This window comes from Galeopterus variegatus, unplaced genomic scaffold (genome assembly GCF_000696425.1).
Source record: "Galeopterus variegatus unplaced genomic scaffold, G_variegatus-3.0.2 Scaffold999, whole genome shotgun sequence".
Lineage (NCBI taxonomy): Eukaryota > Metazoa > Chordata > Mammalia > Dermoptera > Cynocephalidae > Galeopterus > Galeopterus variegatus.
Window position 1 is genome coordinate 93,812 of NW_007727110.1, and position 16,893 is coordinate 110,704.

The 16,893-nt window shown below is 44.0% G+C and overlaps 2 protein-coding genes across 4 annotated transcripts in view; both read left to right on the forward strand.

The window, feature by feature from the left end:
* LOC103591629 (chemokine-like factor) overlaps positions 1-1,729 on the forward strand; it is a 26,805-nt gene extending 25,076 nt beyond the window's left edge. The window contains exon 6 of one of the 3 annotated variants that reach the window (XR_550598.1): positions 1,602-1,688. Coding sequence is in view for 1 of the 3 variants with exons in the window: in XM_008574112.1 (XP_008572334.1) it covers positions 1,602-1,646 (45 nt within the window). In the remaining 2 variants the exon portion in view is untranslated. Of the gene's footprint in view, positions 1-1,585 lie in introns of all 3 variants that reach the window. The other 2 variants (XR_550597.1, XM_008574112.1) reach the window with 2 other exon arrangements.
* Positions 1,730-2,533: 804 nt separating this feature from the next.
* On the forward strand, positions 2,534-13,282 carry CMTM2 (CKLF-like MARVEL transmembrane domain containing 2). Its single transcript, XM_008574141.1, has 4 exons — positions 2,534-2,803; positions 2,924-3,082; positions 12,403-12,504; positions 12,959-13,282. Exons 1-4 carry the CDS (start codon positions 2,534-2,536, stop codon positions 13,280-13,282), a joined length of 855 nt encoding a protein of 284 aa, XP_008572363.1.
* Positions 13,283-16,893: the final 3,611 nt, after the last annotated feature.

A 16,893-nucleotide genomic window follows, 5' to 3' on the forward strand; every position in this document is an offset into this window, starting at 1 on the left:
TATATATATATATATATATATATTTTTTTTTTTTTTTTGTCCTTTTTGAGACCAGCCACACCACGCTCAGCCAGTGAGCTCTGTGAACGCACCGGTCATCCCTATATAGGATCCGAACCCGCGGCGGGAGCGCCACACTCTCCCGAGTGCGCCACGGGCTCGGCCCAGAGAATTATATTTTTAAAGGCAGGTGAAAGAAAAGATTGTAGGGGGGAAAAGTGCATTGTCAAAAGTGAGTAACCCAGCCTATTTAGAAAGGAAGAAAGAAACCTGCCACACGTTGCTCAGTATGTGCCCTGCACCAGGCTAGGCACGTTCTGACTTAATCCTTACAACTCTCATTTTTACACATATAGAAACTAAGGTTAAATATGTTGCCCTGGGTCACAAGGCTAGGACAAACTGAGACTCAAACCCTCATCATATAGAAGAACAAAAGAAATGGCAGATCAAATGCTTGGAAGATGGGGGTAGAGGAAAGGTAGGACTTTGGTTCAAGAACTTTTTTTTTTTTTGGTCCTTTTTTGAGACCAGCCGCACCACACTCAGCCAGCGAGCGCTGTGAGCACACCGGCCATCCCCACATAGGATCCGAACCCGTGGCGGGAGCGCCACCACGCCCCCAGCGCTGCACTCTCCCAAGTGCGCCACGGGCTCGGCCCATGGTTCAAGAACTTAAACAATGGGAACAGAAATTAATCCAGAAAAAAAAAAGAAATAGTCTAAGTTCTTTGAATTCATTCCATAATCAGTAAAGATTTGTCAGTCCCATTGGATTGTGCCAGGCCTGAGCTCAGTGCTGAGGACAGAGCCCTTTCCCATTGGGAGAGCTCACAGATTAGCTGGGAAAAGAGCTACTAGGAAAAGTTTATTAAGCAGCCGGGAATTAAGTGGCCATAAAGAGAAACATCCAAGGCTGGCAAGAGCCACGGAGCACCAGGGAATATCAGGTGCCAAGGGCCCCAGGTCCCTATCTGTTAACTCAGCAACCAAGCCTTCTACTGCCATGATTTCCCACCACCAGGTCTCCATCAATTCTTACCTGGCTGGCAGGCAACAGCCCTAACCCCCCCTCCTCCACTGTTCTCCAGGCCTCCAGCCAGGTTCACTTTCCATCTACCTCATGGCCACTGCAAATGGGTTTTCTTAGTCTTGCCCCTGACCTCTACTCTTGATAGAGTTCCAGATCCTGCATCTCCCCAGCCTCAACTCTGGCACTCTCTGAGACACTCAAGATGTCTTGGCTATACCAGATTCCTCCAAGACCTCAGTCCAGTGCCTAGAGTTCTCCTCCCAGTAGTTCTCTTGTCCTTTCAAACATAGCCCAGGAGTCCTTTCCACTGAGAGGGCTTCTCAGGACCTCACCCCTACGTGGGGCCTCCTGGGGCCTCAGGCATCCTGGGAAAGGCAGAGTGGTCCTGCAGCAGCCAAATGGGCAAACACCAAGAGAGTAGTAGTGGGTCAGAGGGAAACCCTGGAGGTCGCCCGCAGCTCCAGCACTGGATGGGGATAGGTTGGAGAGGTTGCTGCTGAGCTGCAAAATAACCACTCCTTTCCTTCCCGCATATGGTCTTGTGTCTGACAGTCCCTGTGTCTCACAGCGGCAATCGTGTGTGCCATCGATGGGCTTGTGGTCACGAAGATGATGAGAAATAACTTGAAAAGAATCGTGGGAGTCCAAATTGAAACCAAGCAGTCCCGCGACCAGCCGCCCAAACGCCAACCTGCCCCGGAGCCCACGCCGGAGCCCGCCCCAAAACCCACCCACCAACCCACCCCGGGGCCTTCCCGGAAACACGCTCCGAAATCCACCCGGGCGCCCTCCCAGAAACGAGTCCCCAAACCCGTCAAACCCGCCCCATCGTCCAGCTGAAGCCTGCTCTGGCGTCCGCGCAGAATCTGCCCGGGCACCCTCACGGGCGCACGCGTTTACGTCTAATCACTCTCTCCACGCCCACCATTGAGTTCGCATGCTGTCGCTCATTCCGGCCTACGTGTGACCATAAAATCAGGGCTGCTAAGTCGGGAACACTCTGCTTCCTCGTGTCGCCTTGTGTAAAAGTCGCGTTACGTTTTCATGCGTATGGCGCTGCACCGGCGAAGCTCGGGGCGCTCTGTCCCCAGAGGGAGTGGCTAGAGCCGTGACATTGAGGCTCCAAGAGCCAACCCGACCCAAGGACGCAAGCGGCGGCCACAGACCTGGGGCCACCTTGCAAGGCCTCGCTAGGACCCAGCGGGGAGGTGAGACCCAAATCCCGCACGGAGGCGGGGCCAGCGTGTTGGGCGCGGAAGTGGACCCTATGGGGGCTCCCGCGTGGAGGGCGGGTGGATCTGGCCCTGTTGGGTAGAGGGTACGTGCGTCGGTCCGCGCGGAGGGGAGGCGCAGGCGTTGGCATTCGCTGGTCTTGGCAGTTAGCCCCGCGCGGCCTCGGAGCAGGTCGGTGGACATCAGGCTCTGTCGTAAGCCAGGCCTGTCCAGGGACAACAGGAGAAATTGGGCAGGCCGTGAGAGGCTAAGGATTCCGAGGCAACGATGGCTGATAAATCTAAGACCAAGGCTGCCCCTCCTCCACCTGCAGCCACACCGGGCAAGCCCGAGCCGGGCAAGCCCGAGCCGGGCAAACCCGAGCCGGGCAAGAAGGAAGAGGTAGATAAAGAAGAGGAGACCAAAAAGCAAAAGTCGGTGCAGCCCAAGCATGAAGTGGGCACGAGAAAGGGGTGTCGCCGCTACCGATGGGAACTGAAGGATAGCACTAAAGAGTTCTGGATCATAGGGCACGCCCAGGTCAAGATCCTGAGTTTGGTGAGCTGACTGGTATTCCTGGGCAGGGATCCAAAACCAGGGGTTGGGGAGAAGGGGGGCAGGCCCCAGGGGTCTCCGGAAGGGTTTGGGACTCAGGTGTACAAGTATGTCTTGCTGCAGGGCTGCCTGATAGCGGCGTTGGCACTGTTCAAGTCAGTCCCCGTGCACCCCATCTTGACACTCGTCATCACCATGGAGTTGTCCATCATCTGCTTTTTCATCTTCATCTACACCTTTGCCATCCACAGATACATGCCCTTCATCCTGTGGCCCATTTCTGTAAGTGAGTGGTAGTGGAGACTGGTGGGAGCTGGTGTGCTACTCACATTTGTGTCTTGTCACCTGAGAAGTGACTGAACAGAGAGACGTGTCTCACCTCCCATATTTGTACCCCAGGCATGGGCTCAGCACCTTCGGATGGGGCCCAGGCAGGGGCAGCTGGGCAGGGGAGGTATAGCTAGGTAGAAAATGCTCCAAAAAAGCCTGGCCATGTGTGTCGGGGTGGGTGTGGGGGACTCTTAGCTATAGGATAGTCAAACAAAGAGGGCCTAAAGCTTTGCTTTCCTTGGTGGGAAGGGAGGTTTAGCAACCAGTTGTTCTTCCTCACCCCTCTGCCAGCTCACACCTATTTGGAGAGATCACCCCAGAAGGCACCTATCCTCAGAATTCAAAGCAGAAAATCAGTCACCCATAAATCAATAAGATAAAATAAGAATTATTTTTAAAGTCACTTCTAAAGCAGACTTAGGTCTCCAATGAATGTCCCTATAAAGGATATGTGATTCAGAAAGCTGTAACATGGGGACAATAATAATCCCCTGTGACATTGACATTTAATCCTGACCATTAATGTAGAGTGCTGACACTGTGCCTGAGGACTCATGGACTTGAGTCCCTGCCCATCACCTGTGTAATCACAGAGCATACCCACCTAACCCACAGCCAGTAGATGAAGAACCCCAAGTCCCAAGTCCCCTTGTTAATTGCACATTCATAACCTGCCTCCAGAACCCTCTGTTCATTGTTTCACTCACTTTACACATGAGGAAATGAACTCAGAATGGCCAAGTAACTTCACCCCAGGTCACTCAGCTAGTAAGTGGCAGAAAAAAGAATTCACACCCAGCTTTATCAGTAGAGTCTGAGTCTCTAGCTCCACTCTGTCCTGCTTCCATGTTAAAAGCTGTTGGGGAGCAGGGAGAGGACTGGCCTGTTGCTCATTTGGTTAGAGCAGAGGTCAGATCCCCATACCGGCCAGCCACCAAGGAAAAAGAAAAAACTGTTGGGGTCCAGGTATCTATAGGTCTCAGCAAAGTAGGTGAGGATCTCCAGTACTGGCAGAAAGGAGAAGAGGGCTGAATGAGGACTCTTGGAAAAGGCACAAGCAAGGTAAAAGGACAGGCAGAGGACAAGTTCCACTCATGGAGCCTGAAAAAGATACTTTTTATTCCAGCAAGATGAAAAACCAATGAACCCTGAAAATCCTCCTCTGTACCTAAAAATACTAGGGGAAATACAATATTGCTTTAACTGAACAGTTGAACTGGTGGGCTGGCCAGTTAGCTCAGTTGATTAGAGTACAGCCCTATAACACCAGGTCAAGGGTTCAGTTCCCCTTACCAGCCACTCGCCAAAAAAAACCAAACAAACAAAATAATGGAACAGCTGAACAGGTAAAAAAGAAAGGGAAACACACAAGCACCAAAAATGGGAAAAGGAGCAGTCATCATATAAGCTGCAAAGGGTAGGTGGGAATGGCCTGTGAGGTATTGTCTCAGGAACCTAGAGTATGGGTTTTCATACACTCTCAAGTTGGGTGATGAGGCTTTGATCCCAAACAAAGTGGGGATTTAGAACTGAGAATACTGCATAAAGCAGGCACACTGGAAAGACTGCTCCCTTAGGGGAAAAATGGAGAGAGAAAACACTCTTCCCCAACAGAGATGAACAGGAAAGCATGTTCATCTCTGCCTGAGCTTTGAGCAGACAAAAGAAAATCCTCCTTGAGAAACACAAGGGTAGTTCAAAAAGTTTGTGAAAAAAATAGAATTAAAAGATAATACAAACCTTTACATGGACTTTTTGAAGTACCCTCAGAAATCTTGAGCATACCACTTGTACAGATTTGGAGTTAGAATATTTGCTACCTGCAGTCTAAAACATTTCATGCAGCCTAGACAGCTTCATGCCCAGAAATTAGCATAAAACTCTATCCCAATCTGATGACATTCTGATGATATCCTTGGGTCTCCTGACAGAAACAAATGCAAAAACACAAAGCATGAAGAGATTTTCATGGGGGTGGGTGGAAGGGGGAGACTTGTTAAAAATATACTCACAATTCAAAACTACAAAACACTTGTTTGTTGTTGTTGTTGTTGTTTTCTAATCTCCATGACTAAGAAGGAAAAATCAGCAAACATAACAAATGAGAGGATTAGAATGCTGAGAATATAAAATCATAGAAGAGCTGTCTGAAAAAAATAATAAATATATTTTAAATGATTACATACATAAATAAGAGCCCTAAGAAAAGAATGACACTATGAAGACAGAACAGACAGATTTTTTTAAGTACAAAGTACAATGTCTAGAAAAGATAGGTATTAAAATAAAAATGTCAATAGATGAGATCAAAAGCAGATCAGACACAGCTGAAGAGAGAATTAGTGAACTGAAAGGTGTGGAGAAATTTCCCAGAATATAGCACTAAGAGATAAAGAGAACAAATATGAAAGAGAGAGGTTGAGCCATAGAACATGTAATAAGAATGTCCATCAAGAGTTGTCAAGAGAATGGAGGTGAGGAAATAGTCAAGAGAATAGAGGAGAAGAAAAATTCAAAGTGATAATGACTGAAAACCTTGCAGATTTAATGAGAGTGATGTCACTGTAAATGGCACAGTGCAGAACTCCAAAACTTTGTCCCTCCACTACAGCAGTGATTAAGCTGGCAAAAAACTATCAAAACCAACTTTTTTGGAACTCTAGAATCTAATTTAAAAACTTAGAACAACTAGGGGAATGCTTAAGAAAGAAAGAAGCTACTGAATTTTGGTAATAAAGAATTGTGCATTTTAGTTCATTTTATTTGTCACACATCTGCCTTAGTTGTGAGCAGCAGGTGTAGCATTTCCAGAAATGTTAAAAAATTAATTTACAAAAGTAGGGATTCAGTGAAGCCAACTGATTGGTACCCTTGGAAGTTTATACAAAGATGCCAACCCAGAGCAGCATGAAGATGACTCCAAAGCCCATGAAGAGTGAGGCCACCAAGGAGATGAGGTGATCTTTGTAGATATCCCAAGTGTACTTGGTGGAGCTGACCTCATAAAAAAAAAACCAGGAGGTGAAGAACATGCCAATGGCCAAAAGCACTATAGACAGGTGGGGAAGGCCTCTGGGTTCACTGGGCTGGTGTGCCTGTTTATGGCCTCAAGCTCCATTTTGTCCGGCACAGGGTAAGCTGCTTCTCTGCCACTAGAATGGACTACGTTATGTGTGTGTTTTAACTTACCCACCTGCCATCCCTCACTCCACAGCTTGGTAATAGCCTGAGGACAGCAGCACACATTCCTGCTGAAGCTTGCTGGGGGCAGAGGGAACAATACAGACCTTGTTCTCAAAGAATTATGGTTGTGTGTTTGTTTTCACCTGTCTTGTGACTACCTGAAAGATTGATCCAGGGACTTGCTTTTGTTTCATCTGCCTCAGAACTTTCTTAGGGATGAAGCAGTCTCCCTGGTAGCATTTGTCAAAAACATTTAAAGGCAAATATACTAGCTTCAGCCACTCAGGGCAAGCGAAAATAGATGAGGCAACCAGTAGACAGACCGGAAAGTTTGGAAAGGAAGATACTGGGAAAGGAGATACATAAGGGAATAAGGGCTTTGAAAAGTTCCCACATAAACCAGGGAATCTAGGAGACCATGCCCATTCCCAGGGCAGGACACACACTCAGAAAAGACCTGAGAAGACCCTAAGCTTTCACCTGTGGCTTACCATTAAGCTCCATGCAAGCAGGAAGTGAAAACTAAGACAGACTCGTGAACAGCCTGGCCACGTGTTGAAGGAGTAACCCAGCACAGAGCCAATCTGCAAAGACCAGTAGAGTATTTTATTTTTGTTCGTTTGTTTCCAGGCATTTAAAGAAATCCCTATTCAATCATTAGTCATTAGCTAATGAATCAGAGACTCTAGTGGGCACACAAGAAAAAAATACAGTCTTTCAAAAGAAGTTTAGAAAAGTCACTAAACATACAAATGATCACAACCCATAACAAAGAGCAACACCAAATTTGGCCGGGGGGAGGGCTGAATTCCAGATTAGCCACAATATAATATTGAAAATGCTCAGTTTCCACAAAGAATTACAAGGTGTGCAAAGAATAAGATAGTATGACCCATACACAGGGAAAAAAAAAGAAACAGAAACTGTCCCTGAGGAAGCCCAGATGTTAGACTTACCAGGCAAAAACTTTAAATCAACTATCTTAAAAATGTTCAAAGAACTACAGGAAACCGTAAGAACAATTCAGAAACAGACAGAGAAAGTTTGTAAGGGATGGGGGAAAAAAAAAGATAAAAACACTAAAAGAAATCTGGAATAGCTTTAATACCAGAATAAACCAATTTATATATTTTAGAAGTATATAAAGAGGATCACTATAGATAGAAATTCTGGACTTGTATGCATCTAACAATATAGCCCCAAAATATAAAATGCAAAATAGACCTAATGATAAGGAAGAATTGACAAATAGCAACCATAGGGTGAGATTTTAACATGCCTCCCTGAGTAATTACTTGATTTTAAAGTCAGCTTGATCTACTGACTTTAAAACATATAGAACCCTATACCCAATAGTAACAGGATATATATTCTTTTTAAGCATACTTCAAATAATCATAAAAATTATCCTCATATAAGACCACAAAGCAAGTGTAAACAAATAACAAGGAACTGATATCATACAGACCATTCGATAACTAAAATGTAGTGAAAGCCCCATATGTTTGGTGAGAAATCTAATATTTTCCCCAAACATGTGGATTTAGCTATATATAGTATTTTCAAATACTACCTGTAGAATGCAGCTAAACAATTCAAATTCAAACCATGTATTTAGAAAAGACTGAAAATTAACATTTTAAATGTCTATATGAAGAAGGTACCAAAACAAAACAAAGCAATAAAATTAAGAAGGAAATGCCAAAGAACTAGAATTAATGAAACAGGAAACAATGATCCATACGGAGGATTAATAAAACCAAAAATCTAGTTCTTTGAAAAGACTGATAAAGTAGACAAATCTCAAAAGAAAGAGGGAAGAAGGAACAAAGAAATAAAGTACAAAGACCAAGATGAGATTTTAAAGATCACAAGAGAAAATACGAGCTTTTTATGCCAATAAATTGTAAAGTTCAGATAAAATAGTTAATTTCCTAGAAAAAATATAACTTACAAAAGTTGACTCAAAAATAAACAGGAAAACATGCTGTAAAAGAATTTATCCATGTTTTCATCTGTCACTTTTATTGTTTCATTTTTTACATTTAAATCATTTGATTGATTTGAGTGATTTTGTGTATGGTATGAACCAGGGCTCCAGCTTTATATCCAACATTATGGCCACTTGTTTCACCCCATCACCTGATTTATTCTTTTATTGAATAACACATCTTTTCCCCATTGATTCGAAATGGCATTTTTGTTAAATGCTAAAAATTCTGTATGTATAGTTCATTTCTAGACTTTATATTCAGTTCCATCAGTCTGTCTATTTTTTTTTTTTCTTTTTAAAAGGCATTATAATATGTTGTACTGTCTGGTAGGGCTTTGGTCTTAAAACCAGACATTATAAGGAAAGTGAACTATAGGCCTATCATATTTGAGTATAGCCATAAAAATCCTCAATAAAGTGTTACAAACTGAATCAAGCAATATGTAAGAAAGCAATACATCATGATGAAGCAGCATCTGTGCCAGGAATACAAAGATGGTTTTGTCTTCAAAAACTCTATTAATATATTTCACCATACTTTAAAGGAAAAAAATATATCATCTCATAAGCTGCCAAAAAACTATTTAGTATTACTCAATACCAATCTTTAGAGAATTCTTAGCAAACTAGGAATAAACAGAACTTTCTTATCTTAATAATAGGCATCTACCCAAACCTACAGCAAACAAAGATTTTTATAGTGAAACTATCACAAGGAAAACATAAGGTATACAGACTGGGAAGGGGAAAGCTAACATTACTCAGAGATAATATGATTCTCTACACAGAAAATCCAAGAGAATCTATAGTCAAATTACTAGAACAGATTATGTTCCACAAGGTTACTAGAGAGAAAAACAATCGTGTTCCTGAATATCAGCAATGAACAATGAGAAAATGTGACTTTTAAAAGAAATAACTTAAAGTAGCAACAGAAAGTACAAGGTGTCTAAGAATAACCTGCTAAAAGACATGTGATACTTCACATAGAGATTATAAAATGTTATTAATGGATTAATTAATAATTAATTAAGTGTTAAAAACTGAATCAAACAACATGTAAGAAAGCAATGCATCATGATGATCAAAGAAAAACCTAAATAGAGAAATACACATTCACAGTTGTGAAAAGTTACTATAATAGAGATGGCAATTCAATTTCAAATTAATCTATAAATCAAATGAAATTTCCACAGTGATTCTAAAATTCTTATGGAAGAGTAAAAAGAATTACAAGGATGGACTTCTCCAATGAGATACTGGATTTACTATAGAGCTTTGGTACTAGTTCAGAGACTGACAAAAAGACTAATGAAATTGTTAAAGACTGAAAGGTTTGTGGCCCCCATGTGCTGAGTCCTTAACCTCCAATGTGGCTGTACTCGGAGATGGGGCCTCTAAGAAAGTAATTAGGAGATTACAAGGTTGGGGCCTTGATCTGATAGGAATAGTATTCTTATGAGACACCAGAGAGCTCGCTCACTCTCCACACACATGCATGTGAGGACAGATCAAGAAGGCAGCTGTCTGCAAGCCAGGAAGAGAGCCCTCACCAGAAACCAAATTTGCTGGCACCTTGATCATGGACTTCTAGCCTCTAGAACCATGAGAAAATGTCTATTGTTTTAGCCACCCAGTCTGTTGTATTTTATTGTGGCAGCCTGAGCAAATTAATACAGGATAGAAAAGAGAACTCTGAAATAGACCTACATATATATGGCAACTTGGTATATGACAAAGGTAGCATTATGAAACAGTTGAGCAGAATATTCAGTAAATGGTTCTGGGACTATTGGAGAGTTGAAGGTGGGGGGAGAGAGAGACTATGTATCCCACTAAAATTAAAACTTTGTAACAGAAGACATCATAAACAAAATTTTTAAAACAAACCAATAGAAAAAAATGGGACAAAGGGCATGAATCGGCAGGAAACCCACATGCCTAAGATGTTTTTTAAAAATGCTTATCTTCATTAGTAATGAGTGACATGAAAATTAAAACAACAATGAGGTACCATTTCAACTCATCAGATTGTCAAAAATCAATAAGCCTAATAATCCTGGATGTTGGCAAGGACATGGGAAATAGAAGCTCTTATCCATTGCTGGTGTGAAAGTCAATTGGCACTAGCACGTTAGAGAGAAACTTGGCAATACCTAGCCAAGGTGAGGATGTGCCTGGGAGACAAAACACAAACATTTGTTTGTTCACTGCAGCAGAGTTTGCAAGAGTAATAATTTTTTTTTTTTCCTTTTTGTCTTTTTTTGTGACCGGCTACGGGATCACAACCCTCGGTGTCGCTCCCGCACCTCACTCAGCCAGTGAGCGGGAACCGGTCTGTATGTGGGATCCGAACCCTCGGCGGGAGCGCCACCACGCTTCCCAAGCAGCGCACTGTAGCAGTGCGCCACCGGGCCGGCCCCAAGAGTAATAACTTTTTAAAAGGTTGAAACAACCTGTCTCTAGTTTGTCTCTAGTTTTATTTATACAGTAGACTATGTCAGTTAAAATTAATAAATTGTCGGGCCAGCCCGGTGGCGCACTGCTACAGTGCGCTGCTTGGGAGCGCGGTGGCCCTCCCGCCGAGGGTTCGGATCCCACATACAGACCAGCCGCTCACTGGCTGAGCAAGGTGCGGGCGCGACACTGAGGGTTGCGATCCGTTGCCGGTCACGAAAAAAGATAAAAAGGAAAAAAAAATTAATAAATTGTCTATATTTCTCAATATGGATAAATCTCAAAAACTGAAGTTTAAAAAGCAAGTGTTAGAAGGTATGATACCTCTTATTTGGAACACACAAAATAGTGCATATTGTTTATGAGTATATAATACGTAGGAAAATACAAATGCAGATGTGGGAAAACTATACATCAACTTCCAATGCTGGTTGCCTCTGGGAGGACAAAAGGGGGAAGCAGGCAGCACGAGGGACAGGAAGAGGGGTGGTGGGGTGAGACTGTAGCTCGCTCCATGAAGTTGTACTTCTTTCTTTCAAAGAGACATGAAGCAAATATAGCAAGATGTTAACATCTGTTAAATTTCAGTGGTTGGTGGCCTGGAAGAGATAGGAGTGAGGGTGGGATGTTCTATTATCTTCTGTATGTTTGAGATGCATCAAAATTCAAAGTTAGAAAGGAAAAGAAAAGGCCTGAGATGAACTGGCCGGGGAAGGTCAACCAACAGAAACTGGCAGCATAGGAACCAAGGGGAAAGGTGGGTGTCGCCAAACACCACAGGGTCAGCTGCCTCTCACTGGGAAGCACAGTTTGTCTCAGTCTCTTATCCCAGGAGTGATGGAGAAGGAAGCTGGCCTGCTATGGCCATGGTTTGGCCAATTCTGACAAGTTTGGCTGTGTCTTGTCAGTAGGGTGAGGGAATCCAGCATGTGATGAGGGCAAGACTGAAGCCACAAGGGCTGGGGAGAAGGTTGATGAAGGAGGAGGTGGTACAGCCTTGCAAAGAGGGGACGGGGTGGGTATAAAAGGAAGAGGAGATAAAGAGGCAGCTGCCAGTCCCCAATGAGGGACCAGAGTCCTACAGAGCCTCCTGCCAGCAATGCAGCCCACCCAGGCTCCAAAGAAGAAGCTGACCTGAGAGCAGACACATGACGTGGGGTGGTGCTCAAGAGGGACAGCATTAAGTTGTAGAGCTGTGTGTTTATTTATTTGATTATTGACTGGGGGAGACATAACTAGATTCCAAATGTGTATTTCACAGATGAGGGGGTAGAGGAGGGAGCCCTGACTTCACAAACTCAAGCCTGAAGGCAGTTAAACATCCTAGGTATTGGGTCTCAGCTTCCAGGTGGGAGGCCACAGGTATGCCCACCTAGCCCTGTGTGTATTTATCTTTATATATATATATGTGTGTGTGTGTGTGTGTATATATATATATATATATATATATTACATGTGTATATATATGTATATATGTATGTATGTGTGTGTGTGTGTGTGTGTATATATATATATATATATATTTTTTTTTTTTAAATCAGGCGGAAGTTTTAAAATATTCCTTTGGAGGAAGCTATGCTGGGTAGGGTGTTGATGGGACCTTGGCTCTGTCTGAGGCTGACATCTCTCCCAATTTCAGGACCTCCTCAATGACCTGGTTGCCTGTGTATTCCTTGGGGGAGCTGTGGTCTTTGCTGTGACAAGTCGAAAAAGCATGCCACTGTTCTACCTTATTGGTGTGGTGAGTCTTTCCATGTGGGGCTGTGTATTTTGCTCCGCACTTAACCTCTTTTGGAGAATGGGTGTTTTCCCCTAGTTAAGGAAAGAAACCATCTTGGAATCAAAGCAAAGTTAAGTAAAGTTGGTAAATGTTTCCAGTGGATAAGCCATTTAAATAAAGATGATGTCCAGGGAGCCAGCCCAGGTTAAATGCTTCCTTCTTGTAGCTGCCGAACCCCGAGCAAAGGGCCCCTCCGTGGCTGGGTTTAAGGAGAGAAAAGATAGAGATGAGATGACGGGACAGTAGGAATGGAGAAAGCAGAGGCTGAGGAAGGGGGCAAACAGTCTCTTAAAGCTGGGAGTTTGAGGGGACAAGAGGATGTGTTAAATAGCATCTACTGATGAATTAGAAAGAAGGAAATATACCACCTTTGGAATTAAAAGTGAAAAGTGATGAGGATCCTTTTGTTTTCCAGGTCCTTATGGGTGTGGCTGCACTTTTTTTTTTAATTGATACTTGTCTTCAAAGAAAACACTTCAAAGGCAAGAAGATCAAAAGGAACGTGCTGGTTCCTCCTCCAGGAAAGGACAAAGGACCTGAACAGAATAAAGAAAAGGCAAAGGAACCGGACACCGCTGGCAAGGACAAGGACGCGGGCAAGGACAAGGACGCGGGCAAGGACGCGGGCAAAGGCGCTGGCAAGGGCGCGGGCAAGGAACCGGCCAAGGATAAGGGAAAGGACGCGGGCAAGGATAAGGGAAAGGACGCGGGCAAGGATAAGGGAAAGGGAAAGAAATGACTTGAACGAAACTCCTAGAATGTCAGAAATGGCAGTGTATCCTACAGCAAAACATATTTCCACTGTCTTCCTTGTCTTCTTGCTAGATGACTTTCTTTTCCATTTTAACCACCTTTTCTTGGAAAAGAAATTTCTCTTTAAATGGATTTTAAAGCTCAAAATTTATGTAAACATTATTTTGTTCATTCAACAAAAGTTACTGAAAGTTATGGTTCAGAGAGCGAGGCCAGAACTGGGTCCCAGGCCCAGGGCTCTCTCAAGGTGCTCACTGGTGCCACAGGACATAGAGGGTTTTGGGGGACAAGAAGAATGGGTGACACCAGATGTCAACACTGACCAGGCAAAGGGACCAGAGGAAAATGAGAAACTGAAAACAAAAGGATGCATTTTGTTCACATTGATATTTTTATTTTACATTTTTTAAAGCACCCATGCAGTCCTCTTGAGAAAAGTAAGTTTGCTGGCCTTCTTTGTGCATACTGTGCAGTTTAGTATTGATCCTCACTGGAAGTTCACTTGGGAAGGAGGACAAGGAGGGTGGCATCTTCTCAGGACTTGGGGCCTCCAAGGGCAGGCTGGTGTATGGACAGAGCAGGGTGGGCACAGGGGGAGCCTGGGGGATATTTCCCTCAGAGCTGGCCTGCCAGACCTCTGGGACCTCAAGTGTCTCCTTCCAATGAGGACCTGAGCATAAGCCCCAAGCCAGGCTCCAGCTGGGCCCTGGAGCCACAGTCCCCACACACAGGCCTCACAGGCCCCTCCCCCAGGGCCCCTTTCTCCCTGGACAGTCCAGCCATCCTGGAAGGAGCAGGGTCATTGTCATGAGAAGAAAGAGAGGCCCCAAACTGATAGGCGAGGAGCTGGAAGAAAGTCTGTAGTGGGGAGCCTGGAGCCCCGAGCCCAGCTAGGGATGATGTAGGAGAAAGGCCTTTGAAGGGCCACGATAATGACTTGGGCCTTTGTCCTAAGTGCCATGGGGATAACTGAAGGCGAGGAAGTGGAAGGGTCACCTTTCCACAGGGAGAAGATCACAGACTTGGCTGCTGCAGCAAAGGATGTGTGGTTGGAAGGAGGCTGCCACCTGTCCTTCAGGTGGGGGGAGCTGAGCAGCTGGGTGGTGAAGACCTGGAATTTGAGATGGCCCCAACCCCAGCTCCTCTACCCCTCAAGTCCCTACTCCCACTATAGCCCCCACAGCACCCCTGCAGGCCAGGCAGTGTGAGGCAACCCTACTGCAAGGTGTAAGAGCAACTAGAGGGAGTTAAACTGTAAAGAAAAACTAAAAAATGCACGCTATCCTGCCATTTGACCCAGAATTCCTCTCCTAGGTATTTAGCTAAGAGCAATGGTATACCAGAATGTTTGTAATAGCCCCAAACTAGGAAGAGTCAAGTGTTCAAAAGGAGATAAACTATGCTACATTCACAAAATGGAATGTACTACTCAGCAATAAAAAAGAGTAAACTACTGATACAACAGTAGTTGTATGAATGAATCTCACATCATATTGAGTGAAAGAAACCAGACACAAAAAGACAATGCCATATGATTCCATATCTAAGAAGTTCAAGAACAGGCAAAACTGGTTAGCTCAGTTGGTTAGAGTGTGGTGCTAATAGTACCACAGTCCGGAGTTTGATCCCTGTACCGGCCTGCAAAATAAAATATAAAAATATAGTGAAAGAAATTGAAACAGTAGTTACCTCAGGAGGTGGAGAATGGGGATCAATTACAAAGGGGCATGAGGTAACTCTTGGGGGTACTGGAAATGGTTTATTGATATCTTCATTGGAGGAGCTAGTTACACAGGCATATACGTATGTCAAAACATTCAACTGTGTACTTAAGATCTGTGTATTCCATTGTGTGTAAATTGTATCTAAAAACGTAAGCTAAATATGATTGCTCAGAATTCAGTGGAAAAGGGTAGACCTTCCTAAACTCCTTTGGCCACTCCTCTCAACCCCTGGATGGCTCTTTGAAGTAGGCAGAGTTTCTTCATACCAAGACAGAGAACACAAATCCTAGGTATAAGAAGGCATGAAGTGGGGGGCTGAGATGGGGCTGAGCATGACTTGAGAGGCAGTGTCTGTCATGCTAAGAGGACCCTGGGACAGAGACAAATGGGGACATGAACTGTAGGAAGATGCCCCTTCAGAGCAAAACTATATCAGGTAAGTACCTGCCAAGAGCAAGAAATAGCCTGGGTGTGGGGCGTATCACCTACAGGTCTGGTTGAAATGCAGATTCTAAAAAATCTTAATCAGTACACTCACAATAAAGATGGATACCACGTCCTTAAAACAAGAGACTGCAAAAAGGGCAACCAGCAAACTAGAGTTCTTGGGGAAAAAACTATGACAAAAACTTTAACAGAATGGTTGAATAATATACTGGACATAGTTTAAGTCCCCAATTAGTGATCTGAAAAATAAAAGCCAAGGAAATCTCCCAGAACGTAAAGCAAAGAAAGCAGGGAGATTATTTTTTAGAAGAAATTAAGAGAGACATGAAGGATAAAACGAGGAGGTCCAACAACCATCTCAAAGAGATCCCAGGAGGTGAAAACAGAAAATGGGGGGGAAGAAAATAATCAAACCACAGAAAAAATCCCCCTCAGCTAAAGAAAAGCTAAAGTCTTCTGATGGAAAGGGCTAACAAGGTGTTGGGCAGGTTTACTGGAAAAGAATCCTCACCTGCACATTTCTTAGTGAAATATTGGAGCTCTCAAGATAAAGAGAACATCCTAAACTTTTCCAGAGAGAGAAAAACAATACAAAGATGTTATTGATAAGAGAACAAAACCAAACATCAAAGGCCACATGGATATTAGAAAACAATGGAGCTGTAGCTTCAAAGTTCTGAGGGAACTAGCAATCAAGTGGAAAGTCAAAAGACAACTTTTTTTTTAACCAATGACAAACACTTGCTAAAAAAATTTTTAACATAATGCAGCAAAATTTTTAAATTCTTTTTTGTTTTTTTTCCTTTTTGTCTTTTTTCGTGGCCGGCAACGGATCGCAACCCTCAGTGTCGCGCCCGTACCGGACCGGGACCGGCAACGGGATCGCAACCCTCAGTGTTGCTCCCGCACCTCGCTCAGCCAGTGAGCGGCCGGTCTGTATGTGGGATCCGAACCCTCGGCGGGAGCGCCGCCGCACTTCCCAAGCAGCGCATTGTAGCAGTGCACCACCGGACCGGCCCCTAAAAAAAAATTTTTTAAAGAAAAGAAAATCAGAGTTACACCTCAGCCTTAGGTACAACATAAGCCTTTTAAGAATTATGGTAAAGGGCCAACCCCCTGGCGCACTCGCTCCTGGAAATGCAGTGGCGCTCCCACCGTGGGTTTGGATCCTATATAGGGATGGCCAGTGCACTCACTGGCTGAGTGTGGTGCGGATGACACCAAGCCAAGGGTTGTGATCCCCTTACCGGTCACAAAAAGGACAAAAAAAATAAAAATTATAATGGTAAAATAACACATAAAATTTGCCATTAGTGACCTTTAGTACATTCATAATGTTGTGCAACCATCGCCACTATCTAGTTCCAGAACATTTTCACCACACCTGAAGGAAAACCTGTACCCATTAAGGAATCACTCTGTATTC